The 27277-nt window shown below is 37.7% G+C and overlaps 2 protein-coding genes across 5 annotated transcripts; one reads left to right on the top strand and one right to left on the bottom strand.

Moving 5' to 3' along the window:
- Positions 1–926: 926 nt before the first annotated feature.
- On the top strand, positions 927–5281 carry mdfic2 (MyoD family inhibitor domain containing 2). The gene is made up of 3 exons (XM_057337821.1): positions 927–1011; positions 2541–2714; positions 4864–5281. Exons 1-3 carry the CDS (start codon positions 927–929, stop codon positions 5118–5120), a joined length of 516 nt encoding a protein of 171 aa, XP_057193804.1. The 3' UTR covers positions 5121–5281.
- A 9599-nt stretch (positions 5282–14880) lies between these two features.
- Positions 14881–27228, bottom strand: zgc:113054 (uncharacterized protein LOC541322 homolog). 4 transcript variants are annotated; one of them, XR_008963292.1, is made up of 12 exons: positions 27114–27228; positions 25758–25947; positions 25471–25562; positions 24727–24959; positions 24363–24599; positions 23658–23729; positions 23286–23502; positions 22420–22628; positions 21408–21480; positions 17719–17836; positions 16784–17125; positions 15243–15356 (listed from the first exon to the last, which is right to left on the bottom strand). XR_008963292.1 is itself a non-coding variant. In XM_057339030.1 (11 exons), the coding sequence occupies exons 1-11, from the start codon at positions 27127–27129 to the stop codon at positions 15161–15163; spliced, it is 1653 nt and encodes a 550-aa protein (XP_057195013.1). In that variant the 5' UTR covers positions 27130–27228; the 3' UTR covers positions 14881–15160. The 4 variants fall into 4 exon arrangements, 3 of the variants coding, with proteins under 3 accessions (XP_057195013.1, XP_057195015.1, XP_057195014.1); XM_057339030.1 differs by lacking the exon at positions 16784–17125 and having other exon boundaries at positions 14881–15356; XM_057339032.1 differs by lacking the exons at positions 15243–15356; positions 16784–17125 and adding an exon at positions 15364–15602.
- Positions 27229–27277: the final 49 nt, after the last annotated feature.

Genomic DNA, 27277 nt, shown 5'->3' on the forward strand with positions numbered 1-27277 from the left:
TTTATCATGCAACATTGCAATTTTGTTACAGCATCAGTTATGAGATCGAAAAGTGAGTTAAGTTGTTCGGTTTTGTTTTTACCTTATTATATCGAAGGGAAACACTCATTATTTTGAATTACACGTGAGGCCTACCTCATAAAACCGCAACTGAAGACGTGCTTAAACATGTAATGACCCTGGCACCAACTAAATCCTTGTATAAATGACAAACATTACCATCATGCGAGAGAAACACGTTAGGTGTGATCGTCTCATCTCGATACTGAACACGTGCGCAGAAATCAGCGTGACATCAAAATACAGCGAACGCGATTCGAATGCTGTTCTCGCGGTAGTTTGATGTCATACGCCGATAAGTCTGCGCAGCGACAAATGAAGTCAAATACGCATTTTCCTTGGGTTTTTATGAATTAAATAATGCATTTGTTGGTTTATTTACGTTATTGCAGAACAAAATACAAAAACACTGCTACAAAACGTGAAATAAACGGATTTACGTAAAGAAAAGCATAGTTTTATTTCAAATAAAACAGTTTTACCTTGCCTTGTTTCTTACAAGCACATGTGGAGACGTCATCTGGAGCATCAAGTTTGATGCGCACCTCAAAGCAGCAGTGACGTCTGGCGGGGATTTGAGATTAGATACAGGAGATGCTCCCTGTGCACTGATGGCAATATATAATGCTGTGATTGATTTTAATCTTTGGTAAAGTAGTGAGGCATAGTTAGGATTTGGGTTCGTTTTTATTGTTAATTTATGTTGTCATGTTTAAAACTATTGTGTAACATCTGTCCATTAATCGTGAAGTATCGACGGTAAGTTTTCATACGTAGATTCACTAACATACTACTTCTTTACGCATCGATTCCTTCATAACTTGATATTTTCTTTGCATTGGTGTTTTAATCGCATTGTTAGACAGATGGCTGGGAAAAACATTAGACCCTGTGAGGAAATCGAGCTTGACTTGATGAGTACTGGAAAGAAAAGCTCTTTAGCTAAAACTGGTAAGTTAAATGATACACAATGTAATAGACGTTAGTATTCAAAGTGACACACATTTGCATCTTTTGGGGAATGATTTTGCCGTGGTGCATGACTTATTGGACACGCTACTGTATGAACTGCATTTTGAGATGGTTATTGATCGGAGGGATGCCATAATGCATGTAGTAAGTAGGGTAATCCTTTCTGTTTTAATGTATGTGGTATTTTCCTATTTGCCCCAATAAAGACTTACAGTCTATGCATAACACAGAATGTCACCTCTTCTACACATATGTATATCACATCATGTTTATTTATCTGACAAACTTGCAATAGAGATTACATCATGTTTGGATGGACAAATTGTGGTGCACGGCATCTGACAATAGCACACTTTTGATCTGCACTTTGCTTGCTCATTGTGAAGTTGCTGTTTACATTCTGTGACTGCGTATTGCACGTTGTCACAACACGCTCTCTTCCCTAATAAAACACTAAAGATTTGTCATACTGCATACGTCTGTCATATTCACTTCACAATCCAAATACTATGTGAACGCCACCATAGAATTTTCCAGAGAAGCAATTCTTAATCCTCTTTTCTAAATTATTCAATCCGAAGGCGAGATAGGAAAAAGAAACAGCCCAAAGCCATTTTTATGTGTCTTTCCACTTCTCTTTTTTATTTTGGACTAACAATGCAGATTCCTCTACGGAAAATATGTCCCGTGTGTTAATTAATCATACGACATTAAATGTTAAATAAAAGAGAGAAAAAGCACATTGAATGATTCATACGGCATAGGTGGAAGACAAAATAAACAAGGTGGTGCAGCCAAAGCAATGCTTCGTTAATATTTTGCATTCAGATCTGGCAGATTCATTATTGAATGATTTCTGCGCTCACTTTGAGACCGGAATGCCCGTACTCATCTCAGTATGTTTACTAGACAGGCCTTGATAAACATTGCTTCAGGATGAAAGAATTACAGAAACAAGAACGGACGCAACAGATTCTAGAACACTGATGCTTCTGCATATGAAGTGATGTGCATGTTTGTTACTGACCATGGTGTTTGTATGGTGAATTATGTTATTTATTTATATTTACATACTTTGCCTTTTCCCTGAGATATTAATGTTCAGAGATAAGTTGTTGTCCGGAGAATATAAATCTTGAGTGGGATTTGGGTAGATAGTTTTTTTCTGGTGTTTTCTAATAATATTAACTATCCTGTCGTCTACTTATTACCTCAGGAGTGACTGTTAATATTTTTTTATTCTGAAAGTTACATTTTGTTTTCCACCAGGTCAATGAAAATTGGATTCGTCATGACGCGACCCGTCTAATGTTTTAGATGAATTCATGAAAACTAACACTAAAAATACATAATTGCTGCATGATTCTGAAATTGGTGAAGATAAACCATTTATTATTCAATATAAATGTAAATGCCGTTTCTTCACTTACGGGCACTTTTATGGTTGATTTTTATTCAAAGTAACAGATTTTATACGACATTAAAACGGTCTTGAAATATTTTAGCAGGAATGGAGGCGACCAGCACAGCACCTGCTCAGCAAAGACTCTCTCCTATTCCTGAGCTGGATCGCTGGGAGAGAGAAACGGATGCAAGCTCTCCAGGCTTTGGTTCCTCATGGGCATTGGACAAACACAGCACCTCATCCACCAGCTCACTGTCGGAATCCCAGGAGAGAGGAGGTGAGTATCACCAGATCCTGCAGTGTGAGAGTTTCTAGACCACCACAGTGCCCCTACAATGATTGCATCACATCTATCTGCCACCAAGAACTCCAGAACAATACCAAATTTTCTCCATGGTTTTATACACTGCCTTGTTTAAAGAAAATCCTTTGATTTTTTTCTGAATTTATGTGTTGCTACAAGCACATAATTATGCATTTTTAAACAGTTAATTATTAAAACGTATCTATAATTTACAATGAAAAGCATGCGTTTTTAAAGCTGTCTACATCAGTTGTAACTGTATTAAGAGAATTAAACAGCACATTCGATTAAACTTACATATAAAGATGAATTATTTAAACCAAGCTCTGAGAATATTATAATTTAACAGTTTTTTCAATATGAAATTAATTAGAACAATATATTTCCCCCTCATTCAGCCAGCAGGTTTGGATGACTTAAAGCGGAGTCATTATGCGCAAAGCTCGGGCTTTACGCGCGCGTTACGATGTGTTTCCTGGTATTATATTCCGAGGTTAATCTAATTCCTACTCTTATGCTCAGAGGCAGGGGCATTTTGTCCCGCATTATGCTCAAATCTACTTAAACACTTGAAAGCCCCATTTGAAGCTCGGTTTATTTTTTTACATAAGACCTCAGGCAACGTGGCAACATTTCTTACAAACAGACCATCACAACAAGTCGACTAAGCCGAAATCCTCCTAATTTCAGGGGGTTTGTGTCATCCTGCTGTTTACTTAATCACCAGCGAGCGAGTGCCTCTCTAGCAGCACAACACGCATTATCCTCTATGGGGAAAAACACCTACACAGACAGATGATAATTGATTACATCTCCAAACAGCTCTATTCCTTTCCTCTGTGGAAGGAAAGATGATTCGGTAAATTATGCATGTGTACAGAAGTGCCCTGCGAGAGCTGCGAGGCTTTTAAACTGTTGTACACAAGAGGTGCAGACAGACACCGGGTCATTAAGGACCATTGAGTGTCTATCTCCATCAGCTGAAATCCCAAGGTAAGAGTTTTCAAAGAGGCATTCCGCTTCTGTAGCATATGTATCACTGTGTGGGCTTTTTAGGCTCTTATAAGGATCATGTCATGGTATTTTGAGTGCGCGATTTAAGTGTTTTCTGACATTTATCAAGCATTTTTATCTATGTGCGGTTCGTCGGTAACATCGTGCTGTGTTAGACAGATGTGATCATTCTAGATTCTGAATGGAAACATGTCGCAATGTAGTACATTATCACAGGCGTGTAAATAGTATGAAAAGGTGGTCTGTTTTCCTATTAAATGTTTTCTGCTATACGAAACCTATTAGCAATATCATAGGTTTTGCATCATTATATTTTGTATAGTTTAAGTCGTGCTGTATATAGGTAAAACCAGTCGCTCAAAAGCAATTGTCTGCTTTAATTTATTCTGTCTTTAATTTAATTTATATCTGGTGCATTATAACTGATGAAATTGTACCACATACATGGTGCACTTGGGTCGTTTTATATGGTTAAAGTGATAGTTCATGAAAATGAACATTTTTATCTTTTACTTGCACTCTTATTATTTTAACCCGGTTTGACCTTTTCCTTCTGCAGAACACAAAAGAAGATATTTTGAAGAATGATGGTAAACGAACAACGGTGGTACCCATTCGCTTCTATTGTATGGACAAAAAAAACAATGCAAGTGAATGGGTACCGTTGTTGTTTGGTTACGACATTCTTCAAAAATCTTCTTTTGTGTTCTGCAGAAGAAAAAAGTTGATTATTACAGTAAATGGTGACAGAAATTTTATTTTTGGGTGAACTATCCCTTGCCAAATATAGCCAAACCCAACACTTGGGTTTAAATTGACCTATGCTGGGGTGTTTCCATCCATGTTTGGGTCAAATGATGAGCATTTGAATATTGGGTTTGTCTATATTTGACTTTTAGATTGTGGACTTTACCTATGGCAGCCTTTACCTTTTGTCCAGCACTCATGATTTTAGATACGTTTAGAGTTTTCTAGAGTTTTCTTATCTACAGAAAGTAATGTCTTAGAGTTATTACTTGTCAAGATATACTGTACAAGTATAAAGTATATGTCTATATGTATTTCATCTGTAAACGGCTCATAAATTCCATTTCTTGGTCTTGTTTAGAAGATTGTGCTGAGCTTCTGCTGAACTGTCTCTTCTGCCGGTTCTACGACCTGTTCCTCATGCTACCTGAAACATGTGAGCGAGCCGCTAACCGCATCTGTCCGGCCTACATGTACTTTTCAACAACTGCGGAAGGCGCTCGCAGCAGCGACTGTAACTGCAGCTGTAATTTTGACTGCGGTCTAATGGATGCTTGCCATGACACAGGGGAATGCATTGAACTAGCCATGGAAATTTCTGAGGTTTGCTATCGCTAAGCTGAAGACTTCAAAGTTCACCAAAGTTTTGTTAAGTACAGTATTTGGGATGCTGACTTCATTTTACAGTGACTCTCTGTACGAATAAGAAGTTTTTACTATACAATGGCAATGCTAAGTGTATAACAATAACAGCAAAATACACTAAATATTTGAGACATAAATCAATGAATATCATTTTTATGATGTTTAAAATCAATGAGATTTAGTGATATCAGTAGCCTATTAAACGCTGTTTAATTTTGCCGACACATTGAGATCACAGGATCAGATCAGTATTATATTTACAGCCACGTTGGCCAGTGCAACATAGACATAACGTATGGCTTTACATATCCTTCATAACAAAAATGAACAAATCAAATATTGAAAACGAAAATGGACTTCCTTCACACGTTATACAAAACGTTCACACTCACAGATCTGCATGAAGACCTTGGGCCAAGTTTTATCACGACGAACAGAGAACTGGAGGGTAAAACGGCCTTCAAAGTGTGCCCGTGTAGATAGCATGTTTAAACTAGAGTGCAGTTGTTAACAGAGCCCATCTGAGACAGTGTTTTGTAGGACACTTGTCCTTCTAGGGCCCATCAACCTTTGTTCTTCGTTCAGGAAGAATGCTCTCTTGAGCGCACGGCGACGGTGTAATAGATTGTTTTTGTCAGCGACAGGCTCTCGTCACATAATGGGAAAAGCGACACTTTTGCATGCGTGTTTGTGCGCATGTAATTCGGGCGTCTGTTTTCAGGGAGAGGTGAAGGTGAAAGAATTCTCATGCCGTGCGGTGGACTGGAGTGTTATTGTGTTATCTTGGCCTTCTAAACATTTGTTTTCTGCGATCAGATAGAGATGTGCACAGAATAACCGGTTACTCAAACAGCAGGAAAACCACATGCGGTACCGGAGCCAAGTGCCGTGTAGTGCTGCTGTTGATCTTTTTACCCACTAAACACTAAATTCTAAAAGTCTCTGACTCAAAAGTATGATCTCATTTTACATTAAAAGGACTGTTCGGCCAAAAATTCTGTCATCATATAGTCGTCTTCATGTCATTCAAACCTGTCTTTTTCTTCTGTGGAAAACAAAGGAAGATATTTTGAGAAATGTCTCAGTGGTTTTGTGTCCGTACAATTAAAGTCAATGCAGGCTAGTGCTTTTTCGGTTACCAACATTCTTCAAAATATCTTCTTTTGTGTTCTCTGCAGGTTTGGAATGACATAAGGGGTAAATGATCAACACATTTTTACTTTTGGGTAACTATCCCTTTAAATCAAAATGTTGAACACTTATCTCTTGTACAAATGTTCAGAGGTTCTCTTTATTAAATCTCTAAACTGATTAATAAATATACATAATATTGAAGACTTATATCACTGAGAGTTACTTCATTTTTGACAGATTTTCAGTTTGTACTTAAGTTGATCTACTCTCATAAGAGGCGTTGGAGGCCCGTTACCGTTGCCCCGCATGCACCCGTGCTCGAGCAAACAGATGCCTGCTTAAACTGTAAACATCTGCATGTCTACAACTATTGGATCGCTTTCAAATTACCTGATAGCTGTGGGAGCCACAGAGGCTGTTTGGTTTCTGTAATGGTTTTGCATATGGTCTATTTAAAGGGCTTCACAATGAACATGAATCCTCAAAGTTAGTTTTATATCTTTGTGGTTGTGACTGTCATTTTGAAAAGTTTTTCTGTGTTGTAAACTACAGAAGTGGCCAAAAGTGATATCCGGGGGGACATATTTGTGCAATATTTGTGCATCAGGCTGCGTCGAAAACTGTTTTGCTATTGAGTCCACTATACATTTCCCTATCAGGGACAATAAAGTATATTTCATTTAATTTCAAAATATGAGATGTATGGCACAAAATTGACATTCAACTTTTATTTACTGGACAAAATGATTTGGCAAAAAGACAAAACACAGGGAAATTTTATTTTAATATTCTAATGTTTTTTTATCTGTTTGTGATTTATATTGTGCCCTTGTGTAAAGCTGCTTTGCGTAAACTGTGAGAAGCGCTACACAATAAACGTGAAATAAATTGAATTTGAATTGAATATACAGAAAATGCATAAAAACAAAAAGCTAGCATGAAATAAAGCTTGACTACAAATTGATCTGTTTTTATTATTTCTCTCTGTAATATTTTAGTCATCCTCGGCTATGTCTTAATAAACTTTTTCTTCTAAAAGCTGAGCTTCAGTTTATACTACACACAAATGCAATATACATACAAAATTTTGAATGCATTTTAAATTAAATATTGAATAAAAAAATGTGGACTTTACTTTTGGCCACTACTACATGTGTAATGTCCAAGATTCACTTGTTTTTATCCCTGAATTGAAGCGCAACACCTAGCGATATCTTGTGTGAATAAATTAAAAAGTAGTTTATGTACTTGAGCTGCATTATTTTGTTTAACTTTTGAATTCTTATGAATTTCTATGCAGAACTGATTTGCATTGCTCTGATTTATGAATGCAGATGTGCATGTGTATACAGTACAGTATGGTTATACTGTATTTTATGAGGTCCATTATCCTTTACCGTATTCCCAAGATTATGCATTCCCAGAAAGACTACGTAACTCATGACTTTTGAATCTGGGCCATCATAAAAGAATGTCAGCCATATACACAATCAAAAAGACAATCCCACCCGTCCCCATCTCATGATATAGGGTGGGTTTTTTGCCTTTGGGCTATGCAAACTTGAAGTCCCAGTGTGCGTTTCACAGGCCTATCAAGAATATAATCAGAAACACCTTTCAATCAGTAAATGATCCCCATTTGACATGACAGGTGAATTTCCTTTGTGTCCAATTAATAACCTCATTTGAACAATTAACAGTTGAGGAGCTCGGAAAAGCCCCGCGGAAACGGAAGGCCTGAGGGATTGGTATCTGTGTTGGTCTCCAAACCATCACCGTAGACTAAATTTTGCTGAAGCCAAGCAGTTCGCGCCCATCATCCCCGGTCACGAGGCCACGCCCTTTTGCAGGTGTTGCCCTGTGCTGGGTCTCAGGGGGTGTGGTGGGTTAAAGGGTGGGGTCGAAGTGGGGCTGGGGAGGGAAAGCACATATGGCGGAGAATGAAGGAGTACAGCGGGGTACCTCTCTGCCTTTGCCCCCACCCGCAGATGAGAGGAAATTAAAGCACAGGAGGCAGAAAGGCGGGCGTTGGGGCATGTTTGTGGAAAAAGAGGGGTGAATATAAGTGTAAGTACGGGGGGATGGGACCGTCGAGTTAATTACGGAGTAATGAAGGACAATTTATTGTGTTCTTATTAGACACATCAAAATGCCTATTGTGGCTCGCTGAAGAGACCATCTCTTAATGTGTCTCCTTAGAGCTCGGTGCTAAAGGTCCCCAAAAGCACGTCTGGGCATTTAGTAGCCCCAGTAGAGTCTCAAGCAGCCATCCTGGGACCCCAAAGGCCCCAGAGCCTCTGAAATACCACCGGGTGCTTTTAGTGTCGCTCCCTAGTCAGGAGAATTTATTCGGAGAAAAAATGAGAGTTGCATTAGCAGAGTATTGATCCCCCTCCATGTGGCCTTTCCACGGCAGCCTGAGGTAAGTCTTTAGAGCAGCTCTCAACCTCACTAAATCTTCACTTCCTCAGTTACAGAGCGAGGCTGTTGTTTCCTACCTCGTGTCCATCTGTTTTATTTCAGGTCAAAGTTTGTCATTCGTCTCTGGGTGCAGTATGACATGTATAGTGGAAATCAAAACTCGATTGGATGATTGGATGCTTAGTGGGTGTAGCAGGCCAATGAAATGCACTTAAGGGAGAGTTCACCCAGAAATAAAAATTCTGTCATCATTTATTCACCCTCATGTCATTTAAACTTGTATATGACTCTTTCTTCTGTAGAACAAAAACGTCTCAGTGGTTTTGTGTCCATACATTGGAAGTCAATGGGTGGAAGCTATCCCTTTGAGTTAAAGGTCCAGTGTGTCATTTTTATTTGAGGATCTATTGACAGAAATGCAATGTAATATACAAAACTGTCTTCAGAGGTGTATAAAGACCTTACGTAATAAAGCGTTATGTTTTTATTACCTTAGGATGAGCTATTTCTATCTGCATACACAGCGGGTCCCCTTGCATGGAATTTCACTATGTTGTTTCTACAGTAGCACTAAATGGACTAGCTGCTCTACAGAGCGCGTTTCGTTAATACGTTATCTCCTTCTGCAAAGAAACAAAAACGCGACGTCATCTTTATCCTGTGAGGGCCGACGTAGTGCTTCGAAAGGGAGGTTGGTTGCAATTTGCAACCTCACCGCTAGATGCCGCTAAAATCTCCACATTGCTCATTTAAGAAAACTTTAAGAGCCCCTCAATATGTCCCGCCCTAACTTCCTGTTTCAATGGAAATGACATCAACGCATCAAACCAAATTTTACACTTCAAGGCACTTTAGTGGGTCTTTAACATGCAAGTCCGAATACTGTCCAAACCAAACTGTATTATAGTAACTGTACTTTGCATAATACTGTATTTATGGGTGGCAAACCAGATGCATTGTTGTAACTGTCTATGCTTAATGCCTAGAAATTAAAACATAATGATTTTTTTAAATCTTACAGAAATTCATATTCATTTAATGATTTATTTAAAGATAAAACCATAATGTATATGCTTTAGTAAATTCACAGCTGTGGTATTTTGGTTAAAACCAATGTAAATTGTTGAAAGGGGAGCCGAGAAATGAGGCAAAATAATTTGTATTTAATCTAAATGCAAGTGGCTTAAAAGTCCGTTTTAATAGACGTTTCTATAGCAAAACCCAGACACACCTTCTATCCTAGACAGAAACGCCATCCTTTGATGTCTCACACTTGAAATCCGTCCACAGAACAAAGCTGCCTTCACCAACAGCCAGATGTCAAAAACAATCCGCACCAATTATTATTGAGTACCTGTCATGCATGATTTACAAGCATCAGCATCAATAAAGATACCTATGTCTGCTTGACACCCAAACCCCAAAGGAGAAGATATAAATGATATCTACCGTTTAAAACACTGCAAGATGTTCATGCCAAATGTATGCATGACTAATTTTGGGATTTCCCGACGCGCGTGATTGATGTTCTCTTTCTGCAGCAGATCACAATCTAAACCCGGTAATAATGACATTTCTAATCTGTTAATAATGCATATTCTGAATCGTGGCCGGGCTGCTCTTGTTTTGTAGCTCAAATGAATACGTTCCATCAGTGGAATCTGCCTTTGAAATGATCTCTCTGAACGCATGAGTAGAACACGCGACGTCTGTAGCATGCAAATGAGGCACGCGCCGGACGTGCATAAATTAAGCAATGAGGTTCCGGCAATAATGCAAGGCCACAAGGAGCGTCTATTAATAGATTAATAGAATTTGAAATGAGGCTTTATTTACGACTGCCGTCTGTGACTGGGATTTCTCCCCTGGTGCTTTAAAATCTTAAGGTACAGCCTCATTCCAGTTTCTTTGAGAAAATACGTTTCCTTATTGCTTGATGCAGATTAGCAGAAAATGCATAATGATGCTTTTTCATAGATATAGCAGCGCATTGCAGTTAAAAGTAATGGATACATTGTCATCATACTCATATTCACTGTACCTCTCTTTCTACATGTGCTAACATACACGTAATGGAGTTTAGAAGCTATACGCTGACTATTGTTTATTGTACTTCGTTTTCCTCCAGAGCAGTTTTATAAGACACATTCATGGTGTCGTTCTGCTTTCTACTCCAAACGTCCCTTAGGGGCCACCCGCAGAGAGCTCAAACTTTTTTCGAAGAGACTCAACACTTTTCTACATACGAGTCAACTTTTCCATTCATCAAAATGGCAAAACGCATACGCATTCAGCTCCCCGTAGACTTCCCCCCTTGAGGAATACGCTTGTCAGTGAAGGAAAACAAGTATACCAACAATGAGTTAGGTAACAGGCCGCCTCATTAATCATGAAAAGTTATAGCTCATGTTATTTCAAAACAACCTATGCTCGACAAACTCATAACTTTGTGTTTAGACTCGTGTCAAATGCATGAAGTTGGTTGTAATATGAAATCTTTTCATTGTAACTGCGTACAAGTTGTATTCAAAGAAACATTAGGAATACAAAGAGTCATTTTTGATTTTCTTTTAAAGAAAAATGGTGTTTGGATGGAGTGGTTGAGGTCATTTCTCAATCCACGTCTTTTTTTTTACATAGCAAAGGAAACTATTTGCAAAAGACATAATAAAAATCATATTTTGTAATGCAATTTACTTTACAATTGTGTTACAATACTTCATAAGAAGTTAAGGTTTGAGTACTTCAACCACTCCATCCAAACACAATTTTTCTTAAAAATATCAAAAATGATTCTTTGCAATTCTGTGAAATTCAGCTACTGTCATTATCAGCTTATCATCCCTATAAGAAAGAACATTCAGATGCATACATTGCACCGTGAATTAAATTCAAAACTTGTAACAGTGCCATTAAGGTTATTACCAGTGTCCTTTTTAATTTTTCATTCGCAATTTATGGAAGGTTTATGAGTCGAGGATCACAATCAAAATGGCCATTGTCAAAGTGAAGCTGTAAGCAGTTTTCAAGGGCCGGACCAACAGGATTTATACCACGTATAACTGTAAATATTAACTTTTCTTATTAGATTTTGAGCATTTTGAGTTATATGATGCATAATCAATGCATTTAAATGTTAAAGACCTCATGAAATCAAAACTGGAGTTTAACTGCTTTTTTGCTCTGTTAGATTGAATGCCTTATATGCTGGTGAACTCCTTGACGTTGAAAAATGAGTCGATATACACATTTAGTATTTATATTCTCTCTTTTATGGAATAATGATATGATATATCTTGCACGCACAGACTTTTGTCCAATCAAATGCTGTTTACAATGTGATTGTTCGGTTATTAAAGGAACAGTTCACCCAAAAAACCTGTCTTCATTTCCTCACCCTCAAGATGTTCAAAAGCTGTAAAAATGTCTTTGTTCTGATGAACACAGAGAAAGATATTTGGAAGAATGCTTGTAACCGAACAGTTCTTGGTCACCATTGATTACCATAGTAGGAAAAGTTCGTTGTAAATTTCTTTGTTTTGTTGAACACAAAAGAAGATATTTTGAAGAATGTAGGACATCGAACAGTCTAGGGCACCTTTGACTACCATTGGCATTTTTCCTACTATCTACCACTAGCAATTTGCGAAAACTATTTGTCAAACACTACTGTCAAGTTTTCTACAAGCATAACCAGTTTTCCACCTTAAGAATAATCGAGCAATAGAGCACATGTTGACTAAATGTTGACCCTTTCATTATTTAGTGGAAATGTGTCTTTTGTATACACAGCTAAGTGTTTTGAAGTTCTTTATGTCAGCAGGTGAGACTGATCCAAACAAACAGCGCACGCTTGCTGCTATCATTAATAGCACATGAGACCACAAACAGGGCATAAACAAAGCACGCACATCAGAACTATACTTGAAATTCAACTTGAAAATGCAACTAAACATCTTAAGAAGAACTCTGTTCACCTAAAGAGAAAATCTGGTCAGATATTCTGACCTGCACTGAAAATGAAATTAAATGAACTTGCATGTGATGTAAATTTCATAAAGATTAAAACCAGCTACCATATTGGCAATGCCATCCCTCAGCACCCTTGAGCTTACACAACTTGGGTTTATTGATAATTGCTCATTTAATAATGCATGTAATTAACACTCTATTCCCAAGTTTGAGGCAAGGACTCTGAAATGTCAACTGTTAGCGATGTAAAAAGGTTACAGTTCGGCATATGTGCAATTAGGAATGTGCGAGTGCTCGACTTTTGTTCTCACACCTCAAATTATTCAACAAAAAACACTTGATATACAGTTTAACCAAAATAATTATATACAGCATGAAAACTATTTATGAAAAATATGAAAACAGTTTTTTCGAAAGAAAAACTATATAACAAAAATACACATTTTAAGAATTAAAACGATAATTTCTCTTTTAATCCATGTGGTCAATCATTTTATCAGATGGTATTAACACCACGCACAATGATTACCATATTCATATATTAAGTTTATACGTCAAGATGCCTTAGAATACCATGATACTAACATGATGGATTTTTGCTAGAGAAACTGCATCCCACAGTCCTCGATTTGCCACGTGTATTGCCACCAACCCCACTCCGAAGCTGTCAAACACTATTACAAGTGTCCACATGAATCAAACTTCATTTGAAGTGTGCATAGAGAATTAGAACAAGCAATACACAAGTTCCTTATTCCTCTGAAGAACCATTTAGCACAACACAGCGAGTTCTGCCCACGCTTCTGACGGTAATTGCAGCACGAGGAGGTCATCAATAATGTATTCAAGATCACTTACACATCATGGGGCAATCATAGGTTTGAAGAGAAACGCTTCTTCAGAGCGGCAGAAAATCCTGCATTACAGATTATGACTAAAAAGGTCTTTCAAGCAATAAACATGCGAATAACAAAGGCAACAGCAGTCACGTTGGTTAAATCGTTTTAGGAATACATGAGGGAGGAAAGTGGCGTTTTTATTGTGAAATTAGAGGTGGTTTGTTAAAAGCCTTTTAATGTGTAAAGGTCATTTATGAAGTGCACAATAAACACCATTTGAATATAATTAGACTGAAAAATAAAACATTTAATCTAGTATCTTAAATTGTCTTTAGTCTGGAGGTTTTAATAAATAAAAATCATGTAGGCACTGAAAAATGTTTACTTTCTCACCGATCTGTGCTTAAAAATAGCACACGGAGAACGCAAACTTCTTGACTCCATGCTGCCTCTTAGTGGCCAGATAACGAATTGCATCTTTTGAACTACTGTCATTTGCATTTCTGTGCTCAACCAATCCTGCTATGGAAACCTAGTTTATATCCTAAACAAAGCAAAGACTCTTTAAAATGTTATCAATTTTCAACACTTAAAAGTGTTTTCCTGGTTCTGAGAGGTAAGACGTTGACAGTTTATGTGGATACTCTGCTTCGATCATTCACAGCATCTCTGATCTAACATAACATTGGACCCCTTCAACATCAATCTCCTAATTTACAACACTAATTATGTAAATATCTGGCTTGAGTATCTGAGTTGATGGCATGAAATTATCGACATTTGCGTGCATACCAGCTATCCTATTGCTTTACTAATGGCACTAATTGGCCACTCCTTTAGAATAATTGCAGCGACCGCGGTCAAGTTCTCCACTGGCCTTTTATTCAAGTATTGTTTTTCTGCATATAAACAGAACAGAGAGCAATTAAGATAACTGTGAGGAGGGGCCTTTACAGAGCAATTCAGAACTGCTGTTGGTGAATTAGACTGGTAGTTACACACGAGGTTGAACATGGGTGGGTGGACCTGAACAAATGTTAGAACGGGTAGTTTTGGGGTACGTACTGTAGCATTAGGGTTTATATGAATTTTGAAAGTTTTATTGGATGCCAACAGAAAATTTGGAGTAAAGAACGTTGGTAACCAAACAACATTGGATCCCATTGACTTCCATTGTATAGACACAAAACCACGGAGACATTTCTAAAATACAAAAGATGACAGAATTTTCATTTTTGGGTGAGCTATCCCTTTAAAAATGTGAAATAGCAGCAATAATAATTTTTTTGCGAGCATCACTTTATGAAATGTGTAATATGAATACTGTATAAGGTGCCTTAAAACTGAAACAAGAAAATAAGTCAAGCAAAATCGAATAGAAAATTTGGACACAAATACTTGAACTGTCGTACTGTTTATTGCAAAGTGTTAAAATCCAATATAAAAAAGTTACAAATAATGCACAATTAGACTTGCTCACTGTACAACTGATACAGTAAGTTCCAACACTGGCCCTTTTATGCAAGATGCACAGTACACATGTACTTTGACTAGTGTCTACCGAATGCACAATATACAGGATTTTACAAAATCAGTTATCAGTTATTCAGTCTACTAAAATAAAGTAGAAGACGATGCAAACTTTCACTACCACAGACTCTGACCACCCTCTATGACTAAGTTATGCCCCGTCATGTAGTCAGAGGCATCAGATGCCAAGTAAACTACTGCAGCTTGGAGGTCTGTCACTTGAGCCAGTCGTCCGGCTGGGATATCTGACAGCCAGCGCTGAACCAAAGGCTCCAGACTCTCTGAATGGATGAGAGGGGTGTCAACAATACCGCTATAGAGGGAGAGAGAGAGGGAGAGAAAGAGAGAGAGATGTCAGGCAAGGTGACAGTGTTGTTTTCGGCTACTCGCTTCAGTTATGGCAGTCACAAAGGCATAAAACGAAGTTGGCTCTCCTTCAAGGACTTCAGAGCAGATCAGCTCTGTGATGGTGTTTACACTGCTTCACTGTCTTTTAATAGGTGGATACTGTGATTGAGTCTCTGCAGATTGACGAGGGGTCAAGGAAGGAACAGTTGACCTAAAAACGAAAATCCTATCATGATTTACTCGTCCTTGTGAGATTGCGTTTACTGTCAAATAGAGAAATAGTAAAGTAGCTCTTTTTCATAACAGTACATATTGGTCACGTCTTAAAGAAACACCTACACGTAACAACTCATTTTGTGATGTCATCTTTTTTGGAGACCACTGGCGTATAGCAAGAGATGAGAGAAGATTCTCTTTGTATGCGAGTCAGACAAAAAGACAACATACGGGTTTTTAACAATTTACATGTTATATTATTTACATTTAATTCACAACAACTATAACTATTAAATTGTTTTAAAAATCATTTTAAATTTGGAAGAATAGCAGAGTCCACACCACAACAATAACACTACAGAGAAACAATGTCTTTGAGATTAATTATAATAATGATATAATATGATCATGTGAAACTGCTCCGTGCAATCTTAAAGGGATAGTTCCCCCCCCCAAAAAAATGCTGAAAAATAAAAATTCTGTCATGCTTTATTCACCCTTATTTTGTTTAAAACCTGATTGAATTTCTTTCTTCTGTGTACCACAAAAGAAGATATTTTGAGAAGTTTCTCAGTGGTTTTGTGTCCATACAATGAATGTCAACGGGGCCCCAAACGGTTTTGTCACCAACTTTCCTCAAAATATTTTCTTTTGTGTTCCGCTGAAGAAATAAAGTCAAACGACTTTAGGATGGGTAAATGATGAAAGAATGTTCATTTCTGGGTGAACTTTAATATAAAATAAAAACATTATCAAATGTTGGCGTGGACGCTAACATAGTTAGAGTTATCTTTAAAGTTATAAGTCTTGATGTGAACAGGCTTTTAGCAACAATACTAACATTATGTCTGAATTTTAAGGAGGCTTATGTCCCTAACTACAAAAACGCACGGCAAACTGTAACAAATGCATTTCACGCCAAACAGCCGCATGGGAAATACGGCTCGTCTATTCGCACATTTGACAAAACAGCCGACGAAATTCCCAACAGCCTTCCGCACGATTTAAGCCTGCTCGAATGGATTCCATTCGCCTTGATACCAAATCCGACACCGGGGCTAAATTAGAAGCACTGAAGTAGCATGTGACACCTTCGGTTAACATATTCAAATCTCAATTATATTTCTCTTCAGCGCTGCTTTATCAGGAAAGCAGTCGTGCCAATCAAAGACTTACTGTTTTCCCTCAGCCAATTTCGGAGATAATGCGGCTTATCACTGTCGCGGCTAAAGTTGCCAATGAAATCAGGCGCCAGTCAACCTCACGCGTTAATTGTGGTCCCCTCCACCCGTACGCATATTTACCGACCGTCACTTTGTGGAAATCAGAGGCACATTGAGGGACCTTGTTTGAGGGAGGGGTTAAAAAAGAATTCAAATGAGAAAACAAGCTAGCGCTATATAGAAATACAGTCCGTTTATGTGTTGAGTGTTTGTCGTCTCTTGGATCTCAGGGGTTTGGGGATGCTCTGCTTCGGGCGTCACACGTACACTTTCTCTCTTCCTTCCCTCCGAAGAACTGCTTTGACAAATAGATACAAACAAGGCCGCTATTGTTTCGCTGACACTTCTGCTGAAGAGGCTAATTTGAATCCCTAATTGAATATAACAATTAAAGAAACTGTTTGCTGTACTCATCCCTCAAGATTTCATCCAATTAAACCGGATTGCATTGTTTCACGCTGTAATTTAGTAACCGAGTCTCAATTGTGTGGAAAATAAAGCAGTTTGACCCTGTCAAAACAAATTAAGTTTCCACTTAAATATCGAAACATTTCTCTTTGCTTAATTGGTCCAAAGCACATATAAAGAGAGAAAGACTTCTTCATTTGCAGAAAGTTGGCATTGATTCATGTGTTATATTCCAAAACATAACGGCATGCAATTCTGCCTAAACCAGGCGCACACTGTACGATTTTATACAACGTTACAATATCTCAGTGAGATTGTCAACAACACACTGTGCAACATCTGTATGTTGACATCTTTATGTCAAACTATTCAATACAGATTATAGCCAACTCTCCCAATTCTGACACTGCTAAAACTTTAAAGGCTAAAATTGAAAAGTGACTCGTTATGGAAGGTGCAGTCTGCTGTGATCTCACTTACGGGGAGATGCAGTTCACTCGAACCCCTCGGTCGATCCACTCCGTACCCAAGGTTTGTGTAAGCTTGACCACCCCGGCCTTGGATGTGTTGTAGGACAGCTGTTTCTGTGGATGTGGCACTATTGAGAGAAAAACAAGCGGTTTTAATTCATTACGATAAAAAAGTTAAAAATGTACAACTAGGGGTGTCACGATATCAGGGTTTTTTTGTTCACTCCGCGGTTATCGTACCCAAAATAATGGGCTGCGCTGGTATTATCACGGTATCTGTTTGTGCTTTTGTTTAATGAACACATAATGCTATGCTATCAGTCGAATTCAACGTTAATTTTGTGTTTTCTCCTCTTTGGTCAACAAATCACATTTAAAATTCAGGGATTAGAGAGAGAGAGTTTTTAACCCTTGTGGCACTTTAGGCACAACTTCAAACGGGTGCAGAATTTTTTCCGATATTATCGTACGTGTAGAATTAACACAGTATTGATGATCATGGTTTTTAATATCAAGGTTATTGGCCATATCAGTATATTGTGACACCCCTACTTATAATAATGACTTACATGTTTAGCTGACAGGTACGATTTCTCTGGAAATGTCAGTTTTACATCATTTGACTTAACCTAATCTAACTCAAATAAGGACTAGTACGTAAAGTAGCCTAAAATTGTATGTTTTTAAACAGAAATGGCCATATGGTGGCAAAATATATCGATTTAAATATTTTTTTAAGTAATAAATAAGCTATTCATAAATTAGCTTTAAATATGTTTTTAATATATATTATAATATAGATATTTTTAGATTTAATATTTAATATACGTTTTAAATATACATGTTTTAAATATGTTTTTTAAAGGAAATAACTAAACCAACCAATTCCATGATAGATATTTACGAGATATTTACGAAAACTTGCAATATCGTAACGCAAACAAATCAACTTTCATTAGCAACTCTAAACAAATTAAAATCCATTTCATACTCTATTAACGACCCAAACATGTGACTAATGCGAGGCCTTATTACTTCATTCTGCTCATAACTCAACGAGAGGGCCCTGAACTCAAATGTGACATGAAAACACTTTCATTAGCTTTTGGGACCCCGCAGATGAAGCGATGTAAAATTAATTACTCGTTCAGCGTGCATCATCTTCAGGAACAAAGGCAAGACGCCATTTGTTTGCCTTGACCATCACAGATGCTCGACGCTGCGTGCGTTGCGGGGAAAACGGGGCTCGCTTGATTAATCATCGCGAGGGAGGCTCCAAGTTACATGCAACTTTAGTAGTTAACCTCGTCACCCGGTGATCTCACTGCCAAATTGCCGAGGTTGGGTGCGGGATGATAAATACGGCACAGCTGTGCGAAGGCAGCGGACGGTCCTGTGGAGACTAGTTTGCGCTCTCCGGCCCCTCGTTTGTTTTAAGGAGAAACGCTAACCGGACTATTGTCAGTTTGGGCCTGGATTCAGCAAAAAAGAAACAGCGCTACGGGACGCTCTGTTGTATCACTGTTATTTGAAGAAGGGGTAGTTACAAACAAGCTTTAAGCCTCGGCTTATCAGCACTCGAAAAGGCCAACAAGTATTAATCCTCACAAAAAACGTGTGGATAGAAACACTTTTTATCCCTTACATCAGTCGGCATTGATGCTTTAAAAAGCAGACAGCATGAGGGGGTAAAAAGGTAGGAAGAACAGAGAGATATTTCTTAAACCATGCTTAACACCCATCCAGGTTTTCATTCACTTTTTATGAGGACGAAAACACAGCTGCACTGTGATCTGCACATTTATGAGATGTTGCGGGTCAGAGTGATGTCATCGGTGGCTGATTTCCATCAAAGACCATTGGCTCGCGAGTGTTATAGGAACAGCTCACCCCCAAAATAAAAAATCTAGCATTATTTGATAACATTTTGCCAAATTAGTACGACTTTCCTCTTGCGTGGAACAGTGTGTGCGAGCTTAGCAATATTTTGCAAATGATCACATGTTTATTCCACATGAAAAATTGTCACACGGGATGAGAAAACGATGACAGAATTTTATTTTTGGATGAACAGTCCCTGAACAGCCAGCATGCTTAAAGGGTTAGTTCACCCAAAAATTCTGTCACGAATTACTCAAGTTGTTCCAAACCTGTCTAAATTTCTTTGTTCGGATGAACACAAAGAAAGATGTTTGGAAGAATGTTAGAAACTGAGATTTCTGGGGCACTATTGACTACTGTAGTAGAAAACAAATATTCTTTTTTTTTCCAAAAGATAATATTTTGAGGAATTTAGGAAAAAACTATTACACATTTCTATTAATTGAAGTCAAATAAAATATCATCCTGAATATTGTTTCAAATTTAAAGGCATTAAAATGATTACCTCAAAATAAATATAGTATTTGTTTATTTATGGTTTCATTTTTAACGCCATTTCCAGCATCGGAGGCTATATTTCTCAAAATAAATAAAAACTAAACTAAAACTGAAATAAAAATAAATTAAACTTATACAGCAACATAAAACAAACAAATGAATGACAAAATCACAGGTCAAAATTGCTAAAAGTTCAACAAAAACAAACATTAAAATATTAAAACTAGACATAAGTTAAAATATAAAACTAAATATTTAAATTAAAAAATTCATAAAACAATAACAATACTGAAAACAAAACTATTTCATGTTAGGTCAATTCATGCTTTATCCATGGGCCGGAAGGCACAAAACACAAACCCACATGAATCCATTGAATCATTTCAAGAGGCATTTAAAAAGTGTTTGTTCGTCCTCCCCATCTACCCTAAAAAGAAACTACAACGGTGTGTGCTATTCACCAGATGGACAGAGGCAGTGTCATTGTGCATTTTAATTGGACTTTCAAGATGTATTTCCCCAACAGCTCCCATCTGATTACACATTATGACAATATTATAACAGATGTCCAAGCCAATAAAGAAAATTCCTGAAGGACTGTATGTAATGTGAGTAATTGATCACTTTTTCCCTTGCCCTCCACTTCCTCCCTCCCTCTCTCTCTACTTTCTGTAGCAGCGTGTTCCCGTGTTACAGATTGCACCCACAGTTGGGACTAGCGTCCATATGGTACACAAGTTTATTGGCTACTTGACTACTCCGTTGATGGAGTGCCGCTGTTGCGCAGCGAGGGACCTGTTGGAGGCATTGTGTTACGCTGTGTCGCAAATAACGCTCTTTACAGCGTGCTGCATAAAAATCAAACGCTCGTTTTTTCACAGTTAAATCCTGAGCTACAGGACCGGCGGCACACCAGGAAGTCCCTTTGCACGCGGATGAACCACAGGTTGCAATTGCTCTGTGTAACAGTGTTTTTAATGATGCAAAAACCATCTTTTTAGCAGCAATACGGCTTAAGAGCTTAACAATCAAAACAATAGATGGATCAAATAAATAACAAATAATGTAACTGTAGTGTTATTAATTGTAAATGCAAGTTCATTGCGCCAGGACTGGCGCACTTACAAAGCCACAATTTCTGCACGAAGCCTCCAAAACAACCTATACAACATACCAGTAAACTTTTCTTTCTCTCTGAATTTAACTTCTTCTCTGTTCTCTTTTCCAAACCCCACCCCTGCGTTTGATGAGAGTATTAAATTCAGAGGGAAGAGACAGTGTAATATCTCAGCTTATGGCGGCATAAAAATCATCACTCACCTATTAAACTGGCCATGGAAGCTGTGTTGATTATCTTGCCGTATCCCTGCTTCAGCATGACACGACCGGCCGCCTGAGGCGGTAATTTGAGGGAGAGAAGAGACAAATGTGCTTTCAGAGGAACATCACAGTATTGACACCTTCACTAATCAGACCTCCACGTCTACAGGGAGAAGAATAACACTCCCTGGATGGGGAGAGAGACAAAAAAAAGTGTCAAAAACTGGCGGCGTTCATTTTAAACGCGCGGGAGGCTTCTCCATCACCTTTGAGGTTTTTGTAAAACGGCTTACTCTGATTTATCTGCTGCCTGGCAGGATTTAATGTCTTCTAATGCTGTAGGTATGAAATCACTTTCTTCACACCTCTCTGTTCTCCTATCAAAGGTTTTATTCCGAGTGCAGGTAAATGTCAGAAAGCTAATGGAAAAGTTGCTAGTTCTAATATACAAAAGCTTCAAGTTTGAGCTAATTTTTGAATTTCTTAATATATTTTTATACTTATATAAGTACGTAAGATTTTATAGTTGCTTTATTATTTTAGGTAACAAAGGTCTTGTCATTCATATTCACAAAATGAGTCTACTGTACATTTGGTCAGTCACACCTTCCTAAGATCATGTGCTTTAAAAATGCTTTGGAAATTCTGGCACCCTGTCCACGTCCTCTAAATTCATATGATTTTAGAACAAAATGTCTTTTTCTATACAAAAAATGACCACTTACTATCAAAATGTTGTTAAGTTTATTACAAACACTGTATGTTGAATCTCTTTCATGCACTTACTCATTCTTTTCATCTGGTGTTGTTTTATTTTATTTAGGGCACTAAGTGACCCAGGACTGTCACTGGCCCCCTTACAAATGATAGGCACGTATGGCGTCTGGTCTGTAAACTCAAAGCGCTGAATGTGTGCCACATCATTAATATGAAACCTCTGAGCAAAACCTGACTCGAGTGGTTTATCTCGGCTGGAATTAATGACAAACAAAATATAAAAATGATGAGGTACCTGGCAACACATGAAAGTCCCTCTGAGGTTAACATTAAAGGTTTGATCCCATTCCTCCAAACTGGTGTGCTCGCTGGCCGAGTTCTTGTTAATGCCAGCATTGTTGCAAGCGATGTGAATTGTGCCCCATTTTGAAACAACGTCGTCAATCATCTTCTGAACGTCCTCTGGCTTGCTAATGTCCGCGGAAACGGCCATGTTGGGAATGCCTGGAACGACATGGATACAAAATGTAGTATCTGTGTGATAACATGCATATGAACACGTACACAACATTGTCTTAAATTATAGTGTAACTGAGACTGAAAATAGCAAATAATGGAAATAATAAATAGTAAAAAGCAATAATGCAATTACAGTAATCAAATTGTGTGTCCCGGTTTTAAATATTAATCATTTTTATAATCAATTATTAAGTTGTATAATTATAATACATAATAGACATGTCTACTTTTATATCAAGTAAAAAATAACAGATAAATATGTATTAAATAACTGAATAATAATCATATATATATTTATGTGAATTATTTAAAAATTGTAATCTGTTATTATTTACTGTTATTATGACTGCAGCGTTGCAAGTGCCATGCTCTACCACCAGAGCTAAAATAAAGCAAATTGTTATGAAAAATATATATAAAACTCATAAATAAATTACTGATGCAACAAAACTAAAGCACAAAAGATGTGAAAAATCTCTTTAAATGCCCTCATTCAGTGTCGTCCTATGACACCGTGGCACCATCTGCTGGAAAGATTAAGTATTGCAAATAGAAAGGAGATTAGATTTCTTATTTTCATGGCATGACATATACAATGAGGGTAGGTGCACTTTCTGAAATGTTACTCAAAGCACCTTTTACCTTTTAATGTCAGTTCACAAGCCACATTCTCTGCTTTTCCTTTATCCATGTCTATAACGGCCACTTTTGCTCCGGCCTCCCCGAGAGCGTGTGCGAAGGCCCTTCCGATGCCCTGACCGGCCCCGGTCACATAGGCCACTTTTCCATCTAAACGCATCCTGTCCAGCACCGCCTTTCCTTGAACTCCTCGGAAGACCTCATCATAGGTCACACTGTTCTATCAAACATACATCATCATTAATACTGTGAGCAATAGCTGTAAAACTGTTTAACATTGCCATATAGTTATATAAAAATCTTTGAAGTAGGGTTCATTCATAATTTACAATAATTCACCCTATCCACATGTACATACTGTTAAGTATGGCTCACCTGTGTGTTTGCTTGAAGTGTAAATGGGACTCTTCGTATAACTGTGAGACCATCTCTCAAAGGAATAATAACCTTAAAGACGAATTAAAACAATGATTATAAATACCTAAAAAATTGTATGTTTAATTATATTCTTACAAACAAAACTGTCCATAACAGTGCATTATAAACAAAATACAGATTGAAGAATCTGTGTTTTTAAAGGGACAGTTCACCCAAAAATGAAAATTCTGTCATCATTTACTCACCCTCAGGTTGTTTCAAACCTGTCTAAATGTCTTTGTTCTGATGAAGACAGAGGAAGATATTTGGAAGAATGTCAGTAACAAAACATCCCCCATTTACTGCCATAGTCAGGAAAATAAATACTATAGGAGTCGATGGGAGATGAGATCTGTTTGGTTACTGACATTCTTCCAAATATCTTCATCTGTGTTTAGCAGAGCTTCTTTCCACATCTATACAGGTTTGGAACAATCTGAGGGTGAGTAATTGATGACAGAATTTTCTCATTTTTTGGTGAACTATCCCTTTAAAGATCTAAATCTGAACTTAACGAGAGCAAAAATCTTATCATTTACTTAAAAATAAGCAGGAAATGACATTTTAAAGGCATTTGGTTAAGACATTGCACATTTGTAGCATTAATATAAGTATTTTAATATATAATAAATCTTTTAAACACACACACACACACACACACACCTGCTCTACACGAGGATCATTTGTGACAAACTGACTGAAATCTCTCAAAGCTATCCCCATCTCATCGGCTGAATCCTTGAGATAAACTCTTCCTTTAAACAGCGTGTTGTCCACACATATAACTCCATCCATGCGCAGGAGGTTGTGGTCCATCAGGAACTTATAATAGTTAATGTAGTTTTGTTTGTCTGCATCAATGAAAACCAAGTCAAACTGCTCTCCTGACGAAGCCAATTCCTGCAAAACGTGATAACCACCGTATACAGATGATATTATATTTACAGATTATATTGTAAGTTTATTGTAATATATTTTTAATGAAATAGTCAAACAAATATGTAGAGACAGAAAGGTGCGTTGATACCTTCAGGGTCTCCATAGCAGGCCCAGTCTTCACCATAATCTTTTTACCATGTGGAGACTTGTCAAATATAGGCCGGGAAAAGTCTTTGAGGAACGGCTCAAGCTCACAGGCAATGAGTCGGCCGTTCTGTGGTAAAGCTTCAGCCATTGACAATGCCCCATATCCAGTGAACATTCCTATCTCTAAGACCCTCTTTGCTTTGCTCATGTGAACCAGCATCTTCAATACCTGACCTGTAGAATGACCAAACATGCTTTAAATACAAAGATCAAGCGTGCGCCACTGAATATAGTTTATTTTTAAAAAGACATAAAACACATAGCAACAAGTATATGGCTATGTTCCTGCTCATACGGAAATGTAATATAATGATCATATTTGGACATTACAGATTATGTATGGAAGTAGATGTGTTTATTTAAAATTCAGCTTTGTTTAACACATATTTTAAGGTGTAAGTGCTATCATCAGAGAACATGTTTTTTCACTTTAGAATTTAAAACATCTATCCATAGTTGTGACTCTTCACATAAATACGCTTGCCAAATATGTTACATATATGAAAACAGCAAACTGCATATTTTGTAGTATATGAATTTATGATGCATATAGTATGGAACATAACTGAATATCTTTAAAATCCATATATAAACACATACATGTGTTGTCTGTGTATTTCCATGGGACATTTCTGCATGTGAACGAAGCCTGATAGATTTGTACATTGAAGAGTTGGATTAATACCTTCTACGTGTCCAGTGATGCATGTAATGGGAAGCCTAAACAAGGTTTTCCCATCCTCATACACCTTATCCCAGTCATGAGACATTGATTTCCTTTAAAAAAAAAATATATATATATATATATATATATTAACGAGTATTATAGATTCATAAAACATTAAAATAAAATGGTATAACAGATTTACAATTGCACATGAAAGGCAGCCCAAAATGCAATCTAACCACAAACGTGCACCCCAAACGAAGACACATCATTCGCAGGATGATCCGTCCATGTGAATTTCTCACCTGTACAACTCGGCCAGCGGTTCACTCTCCTGGCTGCTCATGTGTTCCAGGTATCCATCCAGACCGCTGGCGATGTCCAGGGCCTTCTGCACATTATCTCGCAGCTCAACAGGAACATTGGCATTGTTGTCTGCAATCTCTTTAGCCTTCAGCAGGTATTCAACAATGAACTCCACAGGAGTATCTGCAACTAAGATCGAAAAGACTTTTGATTGTCAAAAGATTGCTTTGATATATCAACAACACTGCATCAAAGAAATGTTTCAGCTAGTCTGTTTATAAGTGCAGGTGCCCCTACAAAGTGTTTGTCTGAATAATTGATCCAGATTGTAAACACAGGTGTGATACATGTATTTGAAGGCAGGCCTACGTGTAAATTAGAATGCATCTTAAATCTCCATTGTGTACTTTGTAGGTCCCAAGTAAATCTGGCTCCACATTGCAGTATAGGGCGGGGCTACACGTGATGCTCTGCCCCTAACTCGTCTCATTGGTTAGCTGGCGGGTTACAGTTGACTTCAGCCTACATGTGTCATTCTGCCCATAACCCACTAACCAATGAGACACGTTGGAGGTATGTAGTATGCTCCATACTGCAGGCTGCAGCCAGGTAGGTTGGTTCACAAGAAGTCAACAGCGCCCCCACTGTTTCCTAATTGAACTCCGTGGTCAAATATGGAACTGCATCGAAACCTAACTGGGACAAAAATGCCGTTTGCTACTAACCACAGCGTCAAGCCTACGGTAAAATATAGAAGCCTATTACGTCAGCACCAATACCGTGATAGGTTATGATTATACTGTACAACCGAGTTATCCTACGCTTTGCAGTATTGCACTTTTTTGCGAATTCATAATCAATGCTAGATTGCCACATTGAGGCGAAATTACGCAAATGCACAACCTCACTCAGAAACCTATGCGTGCTCAACGAGTTTAAAAGTGTATCAGCCGTCACTCTAATCATTCATTGTCAGCTTTACCAAAACACAACTGAATTTACAGTTATAGATTATATTATATAGTCCAGAAGTTATTTTCAATAAATACTGTAAACATCATGACGCATGGATCATGACAAATGGATTACATCTGGACATCTCAATGCCACATGATCTTTTACTCGACACGACTGACTGTGTAGTGACACTGACCCTGACCACTTGAGTTATTTTCAGCTCTGTGTGTAGACTATGTATCATCGGTAACTGTTGTAAAACTATGTATTAACCATATTAAAACATATACGCGCATTATTTTGCAACATAGGAATTATTTGTATAAGGTTGTCTGTCACTCAATGTTACAAAAGTTTGGATACGGAAAATGCAAAGGTCTAAACTGCACATAGCCTACCTTTATCTGCCTGCATAGCGAATGATCGTAGTTTGATTTCGAAGTCTTGCGCTTGCTATGTTTCCCGTTGCATAAGCACACCTCCAAACATTTAACCTTACGTAAATTATCACGTGACTAACTTACACAAGTTTACGAATTCGCTGTCAGCAAACTTCTCCGCC

This window comes from Triplophysa rosa, linkage group LG7, assembly GCF_024868665.1.
Source record: "Triplophysa rosa linkage group LG7, Trosa_1v2, whole genome shotgun sequence".
Lineage (NCBI taxonomy): Eukaryota > Metazoa > Chordata > Actinopteri > Cypriniformes > Nemacheilidae > Triplophysa > Triplophysa rosa.

Coding starts and splice junctions, on each gene's coding strand:
- mdfic2 (XM_057337821.1), top strand. CDS start 927: ATGGCTGGGAAAAACATTAGACCCTGTGAGGAAATCGAGCTTGACTTG. Junction 1,012..2,540: donor AAGCTCTTTAGCTAAAACTG/GTAAGTTAAATG, acceptor ATATTTTAGCAG/GAATGGAGGCGACCAGCACA. Junction 2,715..4,863: donor GGAATCCCAGGAGAGAGGAG/GTGAGTATCACC, acceptor GGTCTTGTTTAG/AAGATTGTGCTGAGCTTCTG.
- zgc:113054 (XM_057339030.1), bottom strand. Junction 24,960..25,470: donor CATCACTGGACACGTAGAAG/GTATTAATCCAA, acceptor GTCATTCTACAG/GTCAGGTATTGAAGATGCTG. Junction 23,503..23,657: donor CACTTCAAGCAAACACACAG/GTGAGCCATACT, acceptor TATGTTTGATAG/AACAGTGTGACCTATGATGA.